The sequence below is a fragment of the Oryzias latipes genome, chromosome 15 (assembly GCF_002234675.1).
Source record: "Oryzias latipes chromosome 15, ASM223467v1".
In the NCBI taxonomy this organism is placed as follows: Eukaryota; Metazoa; Chordata; class Actinopteri; order Beloniformes; family Adrianichthyidae; genus Oryzias; species Oryzias latipes.
The window spans coordinates 6,708,972-6,723,142 of record NC_019873.2 but is presented as its reverse complement, the minus strand read 5'-3'; the positions used below and the strand labels follow the sequence as shown (position 1 = coordinate 6,723,142).

General features: G+C 40.0%; 1 protein-coding gene across 1 annotated transcript; it reads left to right on the top strand.

Moving 5' to 3' along the window:
• Nucleotides 1–5,915: 5,915 nt before the first annotated feature.
• Nucleotides 5,916–11,144, top strand: LOC110016568 (fibrillin-1-like). Its single transcript, XM_020709828.1, has 3 exons — nt 5,916–8,441; nt 8,756–8,878; nt 9,011–11,144. Exons 1-3 carry the CDS (start codon nt 6,455–6,457, stop codon nt 11,098–11,100), a joined length of 4,200 nt encoding a protein of 1,399 aa, XP_020565487.1. The 5' UTR covers nt 5,916–6,454; the 3' UTR covers nt 11,101–11,144.
• The last annotated feature ends 3,027 nt before the right edge of the window (nt 11,145–14,171 follow it).

Here is a 14,171-nt window from a genome sequence, read left to right as displayed (position 1 = left end):
AGACGGCTTTTGGGGGGACAGTCCTGACAAACCGTGCACACAATCATCTGATATTGTGTTACCAGTCTGGTCCAGACAAAGCAAAGGCTGATGGTTATTCCAGTTTAAGTTGATCCACGGCTAAATCTGTTATTAGCACGGCTAATGTTGTTAGCTCGCTTGTTGTTTTAACCTATTAACTTAAACCTAACCCTTCTTCTGTGTCAGCTCAGCCAAAAAAAGGCCCTGGGTGCACAGGTTTAAAAAACTATAAGCAAAAACGCACTTAGTAATAATCATAACAATAATAAAAGCCCGTTTAGAAGATCATCTCCCTGTGTCGATCAGAGCTTGACCTGTTTACATCAAGACTTCTCGTCCTCAATGGATTTATCCATGCAATCTCTACCGTAGACGTCATCGGACCAACATACTGCCAATCAAATAGTGTGATGTCATCATTAGTTGCTGGTTATGTTCGGTGGTCTGCGACTCATTTCAGTCTGCAAATCATTTTAGTAAACAGAAACAGTAAAAATCATTGATTATCATTGCAACAGATGATCACATTAAACCAGTAATTATTGCTACACATTGCAGATCAAGTAAAGAAAATCTGTGAAATCAAATCAAATCAGACTTTATTTATAAAACAGCGCTTCTCATGCATTTGTGCAGCTTGAAGCGCTTTAACATTAAAAACAGAAAACACACAACATAACAGTAAAAACCCAACCCAGCCTTCACCCTTCCCACTCCCCTCCAATAAAACATATGACCCATGGCCCCCACGTACAAAAATAATAGAAGTAAAAAGAGCAAACCAAGTGAATTTCAGAATTCTGTCTAGAGGGAAGTGTTATTTTAAAAAACCAAAGCAAAAAAAGTCACGTGAATCCTCTTTAAAAAAAACTACATAAAACAGCTTATTTCTGCAAATGGAAATTTTACATTTTTGCAAAATAACCAAATTAAAACCTCCTCATGTATGTGAATAAAACATGATTCTTTTTTTAACTTGTCCTGTCCAACAGCTGAGCAAACACATCAGAGCTGATGGCCTCTTGTGTTGGACTTATTTTACTGTTACAACAGAGGTTATGAATCTTCTGTATGAACCCCTGTTTGTTTTTTATCTGATTTATTTAGTATGATTTATCTTTAATGTATGTATTGTTTTTACAGAGGAAAGAGAGAGGTGGAAAACTGTAAAGAGGGGAGGAAAGGGGGGTGAAATGGAAGAGGATATGAGCGCAAAGCTGAGAAGGTTATGATTTTGAGCTGGTGATGGCTGCCTACGCTGCCAACGTTAATTTTGTTACTTTGATCTCTTTTAAGGGCTCATTTTTGCCCATTTACAGTTTTTGAAAAAATAAATGTAAATATTTTTGATCAAATTGATTGCTGTTCTTGTCTTATACTGCTCGGTCCACCACAGAGCTTCACATGGTTTATACTGGATCTTTTAGACAGAAAAATGTGACATCCATGACTGAAATTCTCACAATAAAACAAGCTTTTATGATGCAAACACGATTCTTAGTGTAATCCCTTTTATGATCAATAAACAAAAAAGGTGAATAATGGATCTTTACTGGTTTAGGAATCCCTTATCCAGGGGTGTCAAACTCATTTTGGTTCGGGGGCCACATTCAACCCGTCTGATCTCAAGAGGGCCGGACCAGTATCTTAAAAGCAAAATAACAGCTTTGTTTTAGTTTTTTTACTCAATTGGAAAAAATGCCTCGGCCAACATAGTAGCCTAATCACTTGGGGCCAATGGATCTCAAATAGAATTAGTTTCACTTAAAAAAAAGTTGGTCTATTGAAATTTATACAGACTGAAAATTTTACATCTGACACAGTGAAACTTTTCTTTATGGTGAGTCTCATAGTGGTGCTGAATGTTATATATTTTGAACACTGCGACCTGTTGATGACATACCAAGCATGCAGGTTTTGCATTCAGCTCTGTGAACAAATTAAACTCTGTCCATTTTTCCTGGAAAGCTCGGCAATCCACTTCTTTATGACGACATTTTGGTCATTAGAGTGGTCATACTTATAGCAACATAACACTGGTAAGGCTCATGGGGAACCAAAGTGTATCTTACCCAGACGCAGAGCTGTTATGTTTCGCTTTTGGCACGTGCAGAGATATGCTGTTTCACCTGTTTTGTGTTTCCTTTGCTCCCCCTAGTGGCGGAATTGCGCATTTCGGTTATTTCTGTAAAAAAATCACAACTAGCCACAGGAATGGACTAGAATCTTGCTTTCTTTTCTAAACACTTGTGATTTTTACTCGTCGTGTGTGGACAGAACTAAACCACCTGGCGGGCCGGATACGGCCCGCGGGCCATATGTTTGACACCCCTGCCCTAATCACACAGTGACAGAAAAAAACAGCAGCCTGACGTCCATCTGGGTTCTCAGTGAAGAACACAAAGTGATCACTGTGGTGCTAAAGAACATTCTGAGCATTCTCACCTCCTCTTTGATGTATGGGGTAAGATAACTGCCAAAAAGAAACATACGCTTAAAGACAAAGATGTGCACACTTTGTAAATTACAGACATGAGTACAGCATTTGGATTTATGCTTGACATTTCTGTTTTGAATAAGACTTTCCAGTTCTTTTTTTATTTAAATCCAAGATTTCTCCTGTTAAATGACTGTCAGAAAAACGTCACAAATTTACAGACATTTATTTTGAGTCACTAAACATCGACTGAACAAGGTTAGAATTCAAACTGACCACAACAATGTCAAGATAAAAAGACGCCTCTGCAATGAGAACCACCAGACACTGGGGAAGAGTTTAAATGTCTTTTTTTTACTTCTTTTTTAGCATTACTGTATTAACGTTATGTAAATGCAGATCATTGATATATATCTCAATATATTTCACAGCTAAAAGCTTTTTCCAAGGGCATTTTATCATCTGGTCCTGATTCACGGCCATTTGAATAAAGAAATACTGTAAGAAATGTATTTCATTCTTAATTTTCTTCATATAAATCCTCCATCATCAGAAAAATGCCACAAGAACATGTTAAAAACACCATTTTCTTCAACGTTTTTGTTTCCTTTTTGAGGCTTCAGCACAGAGATCACATTTACTGTCAGCTTTGCTTATGGCAGTTTGTGTTTCTTTTCACAAAGTTTGTCCGTTTTGGATAAAATTGTGTATTTTTTAGGGGCTTTTTATTCTTTTAGTTTGTTTGTTCACGGAGCTGCTTCATGCTTTCTTCTAATAAACAGATAAACATTCATGATACGGCGACTTATCGGCATACTCCTCAAGGACACGTCTGACAACAATACTCCACTTTTAGCCGCATTATTCCCAGATGAACAGCTAAAGGAACGATATCCTGGAACGTTGCATGTCAAAAATGTAGCGCGTAGGCCTCGGGGTCTGAGACATTTATTGTCCACAGAGTGACACAAAACCCGGGGAATATGGGTGTTCCCCTTCCCAGAGGTTTAATGTGTCAGGGCAGAGCTGGATCTGTTTGCTCATTGTCATCAGTGGGTTGGGGTGATGGTAAAACAGAAAGTCTTCATCAGTCAGGATGAGAGAAATCCAGATGAGGCGACGGTTCCATCTGCCTGCCGAGGCAGAGAGGATGAAGAGTCGAGGAACCATGAGGCGAGTACAAAACTTCTCTGCTTTAGGTTTAGTTCTGCTTTAACCTGTGCTACGTTTTCACTTTATTCTCTTTATCTTACATCGGCTTTCGTCATTTCTTTCTTTTTTTGAGACTGTTTTTTTATGAAAGACAGTCAGAGATGAAAAAAAAACAATTTAAAAACAAGTAAATGGAAATTTCCCCTCCTTTTCTGATGAATAGCTGTGCAATCAGCCAAATTAAATCAGATGTGAATGTGTTTGGATCTACGCAGCATAGCTTTAGCATATTCTCTGATATGTAATGTTTACTTTGAAAGTTAGAGACGTAAAAGCATGAAGGGATCATTACGGCATCTATGTGAGTTAATCAGTGAGAGCGGAGCATCTCTGGTAACAAGAGATGTTGAAAAGTGAAAATTTAAGGAAGTAAAAAGTTAACAATATAATGTACAATAATGTAGGAATTTTAACAATAAAGCTTCTTAAATATTGTTTGACTAGTACAGATACTAAGAGCAAATACAGTTTTCTGAACTGTGTAGCTCTCATAACATGGCGTGATTCCTCATAACATAACATATTGTATTACATGCTGTACATTGAGCTCTTTTCAGGTGAAATCTTTGAATACATTCGCTCCCAGCTCAGTCCCCAGAGAAAAACTCGATCTTTCTCGTTTTGGGAAACCGCCGATTTATTTTGGGTCAGCTGCTCCAAGACAAAGGAGGCAGGCGTCACCCCACCTCTGTCCCTGAGCCTTTGAGCTCTGGATTGATTCTGCGGCGCATCCGTCAGTCCATAGGATTTATAAGAACCCCAGAGCTGGAATTGAAATAATACAAAAACCAAACTAATATTGATCGAGATCATTCTTCTTAAACCAAAAAACTCTACAAAACTGACTCCACTTTCAGTTAAAATGGGATAAATCTAGCATTTGTTAGACATTAGACCATCGTTTTGAAGGTTTTTGTTTTGTTTTATTTTAACTACAGCTGCTTTAGGGTGTTAAATGAATGGCCGAAACTTTAAAGTACATGTGTCCTGTAGTTGAAAAGTGTCTTCAGACAAAAAGATGACAGTGAAACAAAAACTGCAGTCACGGTTTAATTGTGTATACTTATATAGCCCTTTACAGCCTTCCTAGAAGGCCCAAGGTGATTTACAGTCACAGTCCCATTTATCCATTCACACACTGATGCAGGCTCCGTTTTTGTTTTGCATTTTGTTTTGCTTCTTTAGCAGTCGAGCCCATTTAGCTATTTCTGCATTTTTTTGTAAAACTTTCGCTCACATAAACTCTTAATTTTTTTGATTTTCTTAGTAGCTCAATGCATAGCTGTTGAGCCCAATAAGGCTTAATAGGCCTTGGAATTAATTTAGCTCGCAATACCCTTTAGGTATTTTCGAAGTTTGTAGATTCAGCACTAAAAAAGCTTTAGATCAGATTCCAGTGGATCTTATGGATATTAGTAGGATTGTAGTAGGGGCCGTTTAGCAGCGACAAGCAGCAGCAGCCATCTCGGAAGCCATGCCAACTGCTTTCAAGCAGCTCTCATTTTTTAAAGACAATTCATTGATTTTTTGCACATTTTTTCTTTATTCCTAAAGTCTTAAAACTTCTAAAAGTGTAACCTGTCATCCAGAGTAAAGCATGAACACCATCAAATTGATGGGAAAATGAAAGCCCATTAATGAATGCACTATTAAATAGATTTTATACACCCACTCCGATGAAAATCATGTTTTTGGTATTTGTAACATTTTTTTGTTGCATTTCTTTTGATTATGGAGGAGAAATATTAAGAAGATTAGACTTAAAATTGCATTTTTAAGGGTGTGTGTGCTTTTATACTGAAATTGTCGTGAATCAGGAGCAGATGATAAAATGTTGTTTGCAAAAGATAATGTATGTGATGTACAAATTAGGGCCAAAAGCTCCCTGCTCCGCTTCATTTTGATGCATCCACTTGCAGAAGAATACATCTACGTACGTCTCTGTTTTCTTTGTCTGAGCTGGAATCTGGATCAAAATGTATAACTGGATAGCTACAAATTTGCCAGCCATTTTAGTTGCACTGGTAATATAACTGCCACCAGTAACACCCACAACTCAGAGGTGAATTTCAGACAGTTTTTTTTTGTTTTTATTTTGGCTTAAAAACCTCATCATTATATATATATTTTAAAAACCTCTGGGAATATATGTACAATAGATTAAAAGATGATTGTAGTGGGTCTAAATAAGTTCTGATGCAAATAGACCTCTGCTTCGTTTAAAGTAACAGTAAAAAAATTATTAAATTTTAAAAGACAAACAATATAAATTGTTTTTGGAAAAGATGTTCTCCTGAAATGTTTTAGTGAGCTGAGGAACCTCTAATTTAGTCCTTTCTTTGCCTTCACAGATTCATTTTCTTTTGGCTGTTGACTGTTACTGTGCTGATGGAAAACAGCAGTGCAGGTATGTCACTTCTGATGAACCACTTTAGAGTTATTGACATACACCAAGAGGCATTCAAATGTCTTCTTCAAGGAACCAGGTTTCATTGGGAGAAACCCACCTGGGTTTTAAAGCTTTAAAAACGGGTTCCTCGAAAAATCTGTAATTGACTGGGATGCTCAGTAACACACCCAATGTCTGCACAAATCTTAGACAACAGGTTTAAGAATGGTCTTGCTCCAGTTAATTGAGGAATATAAAATTTTGTGTAATGAGTGCTATGCCTTTTTCTCATCCTTTTCCCAGTTGATCCAAAGGAATGTGAAGCAGTAGGCAGCAAATGTAGCTCTGAGGCTGATTGCATAAAGATCCAAAGCAGCTTCATCTGTGTGTGCAAGATGGGTTACCAGGGTGATGGCGTGCAGTGCGACGATATGGATGAATGTGCCAGTCAACTCGACAAATGTGGCTCGAAGGCCAGCTGCATCAACACCCTAGGCAGCTTCAACTGCATTTGCCTCGATGGATACACAGGGGACGGAAAGGACTGCCAGGATATTAACGAATGCCTCAAGGATAATGGGGGTTGTCACCCTGATGCCATCTGTACTAATTTTGAAGGAGGACGAAGGTGTGAGTGCAAAAGTGGATTTCAGGGCGATGGCTTCCAGTGTACAGATAATGATGAATGCTCAAGACAAAGCATTTGCCACTGGAATGCGACCTGCAACAACAATCCAGGGTCTTATGTATGCAACTGCAATGCTGGTTTCAAGGGCAATGGAAACTACCTTTGTATGGACGTTGATGAATGCTCAGAAAATCCCAGCGTGTGTTCTTCCCTGCCGGGCTCAACAGGCTGCGTTAACTTGCCTGGCACCTACCGCTGCTCATGCAGGAGTGGCTATGAAACTAGCGGACAGAGTTGTGTTGATGTCGATGAGTGTGCAAGAAATATCTGCAGCCCATTTGCGAAATGTGAAAACAGCCTTGGCTCATACAAGTGCACATGCAATAGTGGATTTGTGGGTAATGGCCTGGTATGTGTAGACATCAATGAATGCAATCAACGCAATGAATGTGACCCAAAAGCTATTTGCATCAATCGAATGGGAAGTTATGAGTGCGCTTGTCGGGAAGGTTTTGTTGGAGAAGGACGAAAGTGCGACGACATTAACGAGTGTGCTCAACCAAACATCTGCCCCTCTGTTACTACTTGTGTCAACACTGATGGGTCCTATTATTGTGACTGTGGCAAGGGCTACAACTTCAGTGGCACTAATTGCATTGACATTAACGAGTGTGAGGCAAAAATCTGTAGTTCTAATGCAAATTGCACAAATTCTCCTGGGTCCTATACTTGCCAGTGCTTAAAAGGCTTCTTAGGAAATGGCTCAGTCTGTGAGGATGTAGATGAATGCTCAACACCTTCACTGTGCCATTTCAATTCCATTTGCACTAACCTACCTGGCTCTTACAGCTGTCCTTGTAAAGTGGGTTATACTGGAAATGGGATGTCTCAGTGCAATGATATAAACGAGTGTTTAGTAGAAAATGGAGGTTGCAGCAACAAAGCAACATGTGTCAACAGTCAGGGTTCATTCATCTGCCAGTGCCCTCTAGGCTTTCTTTTGATTAACAAGACCCTTTGCCAGGACATAAATGAGTGTGAGACCAGGAATAATCCATGTGGTGTGAATGAAGAATGCAAAAACACAGATGGTTCATACAATTGCCCTTGCCAGGTGGGGTACTATCGCCCTGCTAGCAACATGGCTTGTGTTGATATGGATGAATGTAAAAACAAACCCTGCCATCCCAACGCCACATGCCTCAACACCATTGGTTCATATTCTTGCACATGTAAGCGAGAGTTCACAGGAAATGGCAGCTACTGCATGGATATAGATGAATGTAAAATAAGCAACATATGCCACTCAAGAGCTTTATGCACCAACCTAATTGGAGGCTTCATCTGCTCTTGTCAGTTTGGATTTACCGGTGATGGCTTCACATGTCAGGATGTGGATGAATGTTCCCTCTCCAACACCACCTGCCCTTCTTTTTCAAAATGCATAAATTCTCCTGGTTCATTTGTTTGCTCATGTTTAAATGGAACCATAGCCTTAAATAATAGCTGTGAGCCTCCACCTCAACTGTGTAATCCTGCTTGTGATACCAAGGGTTTGTGCCATGGTTCAGCTTCTGGATATCAGTGTGTCTGTGACCTGGGCTTCAACGGTAATGGATTGACTTGCTCTGACATAGATGAATGCCAGATGGATAATATTTGTCCACAAAATGACACCAAGTGCACAAACCTCCCAGGGTCATTTTCCTGTGACTGCAAGACAGGCTACACTCTCAATGGATCACACTGCATTGGTAAAGTATTTACCAGTTATGCATATTATCATTGTTTCTCCGATGTAAAATGTATTGTAAAATGTATTTACATTCACAATACTAGAAGCAAATGGGTGATCACAACTGCTACTATTGGGACATGTTTGCAATGTTTTCCAAGGCACCAAATAATAGATTCATATGAAAGGACTTCTGAAGTCAAGTTCATCGATGATAGGTGACTCTGCCAATCATCAAAGAACCTTTAGCTATAATGATAGATCAGCTCGGATGGTAACTCGATAACTTCCCTGTTTTTCTCTTAACAACACCTGTGTCTTCTGTGATTTTAGATGTGAATGAGTGTGACACTGGACAGCAACAGTGCAGCAAATATGCCCAGTGTGTAAATACTCGAGGCAGTTATTCCTGCTTCTGCCTAAGTGGTTTCACGGGGGATGGAAAAAATTGCACAGGTGAGTTTTAGATTCCAGTTTGACAATTTCATCTGCTTTGTTTTTGGTCATTGTAAATTGATTCTCCTGTGAGCCTTTTTAGCACCTTTTGGAGCTGTATCCTGACATTTTCCCATTTTGGATAAATTATAGACTTTGATGAGTGCCAAGTCCAAAATGGAGGCTGCCATCCAGTTGCCATCTGCACTAACACGCCTGGATCTTTCTCCTGTGCTTGCCCACATGGCACGGAAGGCAATGGTTATGACTGCCAGGATGTGAATGAATGCAATCAGAACTCTACCCTGCGAAACAACTGCAGCTCTCTGGCTCTATGCGTCAACACTAATGGGTCCTATTTCTGCCAGTGCAAAGATGGATACCAAGGGGATGGCTTTGTTTGTGATGATGTCAATGAATGCGAGCTGTCCACGGCTTGTGAAAGGAACATGACCTGCAACAACATTCCTGGTTCCTACAACTGTTCTTGTGTCATAGGGAGAGTTTATGAAAAGGGCACATGTGTGGACGAAGACACCTGCATGAATTCAAGTACCAACTGTCACCCACTTGCTGAATGTTTGGTTTTCCACGGTTCCTACTTCTGTCAATGTCCGAAAGGCTATGAAGGAAATGGCACGGACTGCTGGGATGTAAATGAATGTGACCAATCCCAGGGTCATGCCTGTCCTTCCTTTTCCCACTGCTTCAACACAAATGGCTCTTATATCTGCACCTGTTGGGAAGGTTTTCAAAGCAATGGGACACTCTGTGAAGACATAGATGAATGCACAAACAGGAGCTTCATCTGCCCTGACAACAGTACCTGTCGAAACCTAGAGGGGAGCTACAACTGTTTGTGTGACCAAGGGTTCTCAGAGAATGGCTCACTGTGTTTGGACATTAATGAGTGCTTTCTGGGTCTAATCCAATGTCCTAATTTTTCCAACTGCATTAACAAAATTGGATATTCTATTTGTGAGTGCTGGGAAGGTTACCAAGCCAGTGGCACTGTATGTAGTGATATCAATGAATGTACTTACAACACCACCTGCCCTGAGAAAAGCACATGTGTAAACACAAATGGCAGCTACCAGTGTCTTTGTGATATAGGATTTGCGAGCACTGGTGACTTGTGTTTGGACATTGATGAATGTATTGATAAACAACAGGAAGAGCTTTGCAACAATGGGTCATGTTTAAATGTAGCAGGCTCATACTATTGCAAATGTTTTGAAGGGTTCAGGAGTAATGGGACAGAGTGTGTGGACATAGATGAATGCCTGGATTCCTCTAACTCTTCAGTGTGCCAACCCAATTCAGTATGTTTCAACACCATAGGCTCTTTTCATTGCTTCTGCAGTGAAGGCTTTAGACGGCATGGTAGCGAGTGTCAGGATGAGAACGAGTGTCAGGTTGGTAGTCCATGCCCAAAGCACTCATTGTGTCACAACACAGAGGGGTCTTTCCGGTGTGTATGTGATCCTGGTTATGAACTTGTTAGCTCTGGCTGTGAGGATATAAATGAATGTAAGAACGACACCACTTGCCGCAGTGATCAAGTCTGCACAAACTTGCCAGGAGAGTACAATTGCTCTTGTCAATTAGGGTTTCATGAAGAAAATGAGGCATGTGTGGATGTCAATGAATGTGGGAATTCATCTTGCAGCCCATTGGCATACTGCTGGAACACCCCTGGTTCCTTTTCATGTCACTGTCGTCTGGGGTTTGCTGGAAATGGTTCCTCCTGCGAAGATGTGAATGAATGTGTTGCTCTGACCAACCCATGCCACCTCGCCGCTGAATGTCAAAACACCCCAGGGTCATTTGTGTGTGTATGCAAACCAGGCTTCATAAGTGTCGGGCCACTGTGCACAGACATGGACGAATGCCAGCAAGCAAATGGACGGTGCCACTCTGCTGCAACCTGCATCAACAATGTAGGGGACTTCAAATGCTTGTGTAATCATGGCTGGATTCCCACCAAAGACAATGGTCGTGGGAAAGATGGATGTGTGGATTTGGATGAATGTACTTTATTCTCACCATGTCCTGGAATGTCAGTCTGTACAAACCTACCAGGGTCCTATTCCTGTTCCTGTCCAAAAAACAGCATGGAGTGCAGAGTCTTGTCTAAGGATGGTTGGTTGTTCATTTATTATTCACAAAGCAGAATGTTAAGAGTGTGTCCTTTTCTTTCAGTCTTTCTTTCCTCTATCTGTTTAGCCTATTATAAAGATTAAAGAGTTTGAAACAGGATATATGAGCAGCACCGTGGGGTAGTGGTTATCTTGCCCCACAGCAGGAAGAATCTGGTTCGAATTTTGACTGGGTCCTTACTGTGTGGAGTTTGCATGTTCTCAAGCGCTCATGGGTTTTCACCGGCCACTCTGGTTTCCTCCTACAATTGAAAATCAAGCTTCAGAGGTTAATTAATGAATCTAAATTGTCCTGCAGCCTCCATCTGCAGGACAGTTTCTCAAGTTAATGTAACTCATGACTATCTACCAAGGTACTCTTGTGTTCAATACAGACCACTATACCTCAAGTTTTGGTCAAGGTTGTTCCAAGATGACAATAGCTCATATGCTGTAACTGAAACATGATCTGTTTGCACTAAACCCAAATCTTTATTCATTATGGACCTCAGTGATTAAACCAATTAACTTTTTCTTACTGTAGTGCAATGAAGAAAAGATAAATCCATCAATCAGGGGGTTGCTGGAGCTGGGTGAAGGCGGTGTACACCCTGAACAGGTCACCAGTCTGTTGCAGGGACACACTGATTTTCCAACCAAGGGACAAATTAGAGCCACCCATTAGCCTACAAAACATGGTTTTGGACTGTGGGAGGAATCCCAAAAATGTCTGGAGAGAACATGCAAATTCCTCACAGAAAAGTCCCAGCTAGATTTTGAACTGCTAACCACTGTGCCGCTGTGCATTCCCCACTGATAAGCTAAATATTATCTGAAATACTAAATTGTTCATTTAACTTATGCATAACTATCAGAAAACCCTACTAGTTTTAGTTTTTATCCTGTTAGCTTTAACTATTTAACAGAAACCAGATTGGCAAAAAGAAAGACTTTCCAAGGACACTGAGGTCTTTACTCAGCAATCTTAAAATACATGAAGTTGATTTCTCAAATTGTCATTATTAGCTCTATTTATTGACGGAACATTGTCTTTTGTTTGTAGAGACTGCATTTTAAATTCATGATTGAGTTTGTTTGCAGCATGTGGGATAAATCTCTGAAGGGTTCTCACATTATTTTTTCTAAGTCTTTGGTAGTTTGTAATACCCAACTCCAACTGCATGTAATTGTGCAAAATTCACAAGCCTATATTTGCATTTGTGAAGCATTTTTAATATGTTTTTCTATTTTATTTTGGGTTCTGAGTACACACAGACAGATAAGTTAAATGTTACTTTTCAAAATCTTACATCAACAATACATTAAAATAAGAAACTTCAAAGGAATATACAATCAAATAATAAAAAATATTAAAGGTTTAGCCTCAAACACAAAAGGGGATCATACAAAGATATAACTTGTGTGTCAAAAGATCACAAAAAGTCAGAGCAATTTAATTTTGGGTGAACATTTAAAAATTAGCTTATCTGTTGGTGGTCTTTTATTGTGACCACTTAACCCTAATTTAACTTTACTTAAGAAATAATTTGGGGGTTTTGTTTTGTAGAAGACAGTAACAAATGGTCCCAGTCCCATAATGCAGCCGGTAATGATGAGCAAATGGTTTTGTCTTCCTGACAGAGGCCACCCTTTACCCCTTTGGAGCTGAGGTTGGAGACACTGAAGTGACAATAGACTCAGAAGATGGAAACTCTCCATACATCGCTCCACCATCAGGGTTTCCGTTCATGGGGAAAACGTTCAACAGGGTGTTTGTAAGTCCCTAAGTAGTTATTTCTGATGGATGTTGATAACTGAGTAAATCTTATCATGGAGCTGAGCCTAATTTTATTTTTGATGATAAAGAAGGACAGAGTTTGTGGTAACAGAGAAGTTTGTCATTAACTCAGGAGTTTGTTGGCCTTTTGTGTCTCTTTCTTCTTTCCTTTTGTAGTTCTCAGACAATGGCCTGGTCCAGTTTCAATCTTTGGCTGAGAATGAGCAGTTTCTCCTCCCAGCTCCATCGGCTAGCGGTTTTCCTGATGACCTGAAGGTGGCGATGTTGGCTGCGTTCTGGGACGATGTGGACCTGACCCAAGGAGTAGGGAAGCTGCATTATAAGGTTAGATCTAAACAGGTGTAACAGCATTTGAGCTTAATCTGCTGCTATGATTGCAATCAGACAAAAAATTAAAAAGGAGAAAATGCCTGTTTTTAACCAATCAACTGCTTGGTCTTAATCTAGCTTCTCTTGTTTCAAACCTTTAGGAATACAACAAAAGCGATGTGTCAGATGTTTTCTCGCAGATAGTTTTCAATCGAACAGCTGATGAAGTGACAAAGTTTGAGGCCAAGAATAGCAGGCCTGCCTTCACGCCGGCATGGATCCTCAAGATCACCTGGGACAGAGTGATGCCTGTTTCCTACCAAAAAGTCAACTTTTCAGAGGTTCGCTTCCTTTCTCTTTTCTTTTTAAAGTCTGTGTTTCAGACTTTCAGAAATTCTATTTGAAATGAAGCCCCACTACGGACAGAGTCTTATTTGAAAGTCCAACTCTGATCATCTTTTGATCTGTTGTAAAGTGTTCCCAGTGGTCTTTTAATAACGATTATGCTATTTGTATCCCTAATTTAAATACCAGTGTCGTTTTCTAGGACAGTGTTTTTAAACCCTTTTTGAGCCAAGGCACACTTTAACCTTGACAAAAATCCCGTGGCACACCGGCATCCAAAAATTAAAAATTAAGGAGAAACTCATAGTTCGTATTGATCTACAGACCCTCTGCAATCTCACATGCATTTTTGTGATAATTGTGGCAGAAAAAGGTGTTCGGCGGATTATTGAACTACATCTCCCATGATGCATTGGGTTAAAGTGAGAGTGTGAGCGTCTGGGCGCACGACTCTCTCCTCTTAACGTCGTGAAACCACAACGACCACAAATCAAACTGTTTTTTAATTTTTTAACTCAACTTTTATCACATCTTAAAAAAAACAGCTGCAACTTCCAGCTTTTTCTGCCACAATTATCACAAAAATGCATGTGATATCATGGAGGGACAGTTTATCAATAGAGTTTCTCCTTTTTCTTTTTTTTTTTTGAATGTCGGTGTGCCGCGGGATTTTTGTCTAGGTTGAAGTGTGCAGTGGCTCAAAAAAGGTTGAAAACACTGCACT